This window comes from Chondrus crispus, genomic scaffold (assembly GCF_000350225.1).
Source record: "Chondrus crispus Stackhouse genomic scaffold, scaffold_194, whole genome shotgun sequence".
Classification (NCBI taxonomy): Eukaryota; Rhodophyta; class Florideophyceae; order Gigartinales; family Gigartinaceae; genus Chondrus; species Chondrus crispus.
The window spans coordinates 183,287-186,378 of NW_005179061.1; the positions used below are offsets into that span (position 1 = coordinate 183,287).

At 49.1% G+C, this 3,092-nt stretch overlaps 1 protein-coding gene across 1 annotated transcript; it reads left to right on the plus strand.

Moving 5' to 3' along the window:
• Window positions 1-225: 225 nt before the first annotated feature.
• CHC_T00003553001 (hypothetical protein) lies at window positions 226-456 on the plus strand. Its single transcript, XM_005714687.1, has one exon. It carries the CDS (start codon window positions 226-228, stop codon window positions 454-456), a length of 231 nt encoding a protein of 76 aa, XP_005714744.1.
• The last annotated feature ends 2,636 nt before the right edge of the window (window positions 457-3,092 follow it).

The window sequence follows — 3,092 nt, forward strand, 5'->3', positions numbered from 1 at the left end:
TTTGGATCGATGACGTTGCACGCGAATGTGATGAGGACGCAGGAGATGCAGGGTGAGCATGAGGGCACGCTGGGCGATAGATATGAAGACCAAGTGTGTTCACCAGCACTCCCATTGTCGATGAGCACGGAGAGCGACGAAGTGCTGGCGGCAATCGCTTGCGGGATGGAGGGTGCTTCGCACATGACGGATGCGCCATCTCCCCTACCGTCGGCGTCGGAGCCGATGGCAGCGGGGTTGCAGCGGTGTCTACAGAGCATCGCTGGACGAATTGCATCACAGGAACTGATGCTGCACCGCCTGAACGAGGTGCAGTTTCAACTACTCGCCGACGGGAACATTGGAGATGCGGTGTCACAGGCGCGCCGGGAGATTGCGGGGCTGAGGGACTACGGTCGTGATACGATAGAAGTGATGAGGGGGTTTGCTACAGCTCTGCTTGGCGGAAGGGAGTGAGACGTGGGACCAAGGTTGGAGGAAAAGGCTTTAGTTGTTTGTAATGCGTGCTCATCATGTGTTTGTCGTTCAGGAATTTTTTTTGCGTGTTTCAAAGTGTGCGAAACGGGTGGTGTCGGTAGAGTTTGAACCGAGAGTGCAGATGCGGCCGTCGCCGCGCTACAGTACGAGCGAGATGGAAGGGTTCGACCTGAACAGGTGGCGTTCACGCCACCTGCATAGAGCATCGCGAATGGGACATGGGCAACCTATCATTCGTAAGGCATGTGTGCGGGCAGCGAGCGGGACGCTGTATCGAGGGACGAGGGAGAAGGGAAAGGGTGGAAGAGGGACGGACGAGCGGGACGCTGTATCGAGGGACGAGGGAGAAAGGAAAGGGTGGAAGAGGGACGGACGTGGGAGAAGAGTGTCTGAAGAGTGTCACGGGCGACTCATTGGCATGTTGGCTTGAATGTTTGAAGGTCATTGCAAGAGCGGATGCGAGATTTCAACGTCACAGGAGTGATGGAAAAACTTGGACAAAGACGAGAAGAACGATAGAACGATACTGGTACAGTTGCATACATATCATATATACATACCGATCATAAGGCCAAAAGCCTCCCAGTGCTCCGTGGGGGAGGTTTCGACGGCTAGGTACAAAAAATCGCTGACGCGTCTCTCATCTTGTCAGACTTCGAATAATTGAACAACTGAAGGGGGGTTGCCCTACATTTTGGACAACGCCAAAATAGCTCGGATATGCAAATTATTTGAAAACAACCGTATGGGGGAGGTGGGGGGGCGCAGCGGCCGCGAGGAAGGGCGCGGCTCTACAGCGCTGGGAGGGGCCAGCTGTGGACGCAGAGTCGTGCGGTGTGACGCGCGCGTGTCGACGGCGCGAGCGCGTGCCATAGACTCACGATGCAGCGGGCGTCACGGGGTGGGGCGCGACTCTACAGCGCTGGGAGGGGCCGGCTGTGGACGCGGAGTCGTGCGGTGTGACGCGCACGTGTTGACAGCACGAGCGCGAGTCATAGGCTCACGGCGCAACGGGCGTCACGGGGTGGGGCGCGAATTTTGCGTTTTCGTGGGAGAGGCGTCGGACACCAGCGACGGCGTCGGTCACCTTTATAATAATATTAAAAACGTCAATAAATGTTGCAGATTTCAATTGTATGTCGCCAATTTTTACAGCATACATCTACTTTACGGCGCGGGGGGGGGAGAGGGGGACGCACACCGTCTTTCAGCCCACAAAAACTGTACGCATGTGATTTGGGACGTACCGTATATTTTCATAATCAATTTGAATCCAACACGTCACCCGCCGCCTGGAAACAAGATGACGACGTTGTGCTCTGTAGAGCATGACGTCATTGCTACTAGAGAAAGTTTTGGAATAATAAAAAAATGGCAACATTATAATAGTATATATGAAATATTTTTTCAAAATATTACACGAACAAAGGCTGTACGATTTTCATTAAGGACATATATTTTCATCACCAATTCGAACATTACACGTCATCCCGCATTATAGAAACATGATTACTACGTCATGTTCATTCATTTACTGAACGCGGTTGTGCAGTCGTACTGCGTACTGCTGATGCTTTAAAATTTATTATTAAGGGATAAGCCACCGCCCTCAACGGACAATTAAAAAATTAAAAAAACTAGTTGGCATAAACTAGGCGCACTGCAAACAGAATACAAATCCTATTGTGGCGCCAATATGCCTATGCCCTTGCGTATTATTCGAAGGACTGGTCCATGCAGGAATTAAAAAAACAGAACTATCCCACACATACCAGCTGATATGAGTGAATGTATTAAATTATCATACTAAATGTAAGAATCACAACAATTTCACTTCTTTTAACTTGACGATGTTACGGTGGAAGAGTTTAGTTACAATTATAGAACTTTACCACAAATTGTCTTGTATGAACAAATAAGATCCCCCATTTATGTAAAAGGTGTATCATGTTTGTTCAACATACGTGTACGGGTTAAAGGAAGGGAAAATGTTCACACAGTACATACCAGTACGCTGACGTAACATGGGGATTACATGTGCAGCATGAACTTGGAGGATTTAGATACACATTTTCCGGATGACAAACTGCTATGGCTACACATAAACGTGCGAACCAAACACATTGTAACGTGATCTCAACTGGGAAGATGTATCCCTACCAAAGCTGCAGTAGTGTAAAAGGCCGCAAAGAAAGACCTTCCATGATGCCCCTTGATACGTGTAAAACACTCTCAAGTATAGTAAGAAATGCATGAACTGCAGCAAGATGATACCAACCCCACTAAAACCATCACAAATGTTTTCACAATATGCAACGTACAATATCATGCAGAAGCGTACTTTCTACAGCAATAACGTACAATCAACCACCGCAAGCACTTGTAAGGTGCCCAAATGCAGAGTCACGTCCATTAACAGAGCCTTCCTGGGATGGAAGGCCTACTGGCTCCATAAAATATCTGCAAAAATTATATCAAAGCACGGGCCAAAACACTCCCCACGCTCCGTGGCGGATGGAAGTCCCGAATCTCGGACGGAAGGCCTATTCGTCGGATGGAAGGTTTCATCGCTGGTTTCATCCCTGTCGCAGCCCTCGTTATGATCATTCTTGACA

Coding starts and splice junctions, on each gene's coding strand:
- CHC_T00003553001 (XM_005714687.1), top strand. CDS start 226: ATGGCAGCGGGGTTGCAGCGGTGTCTACAGAGCATCGCTGGACGAATT.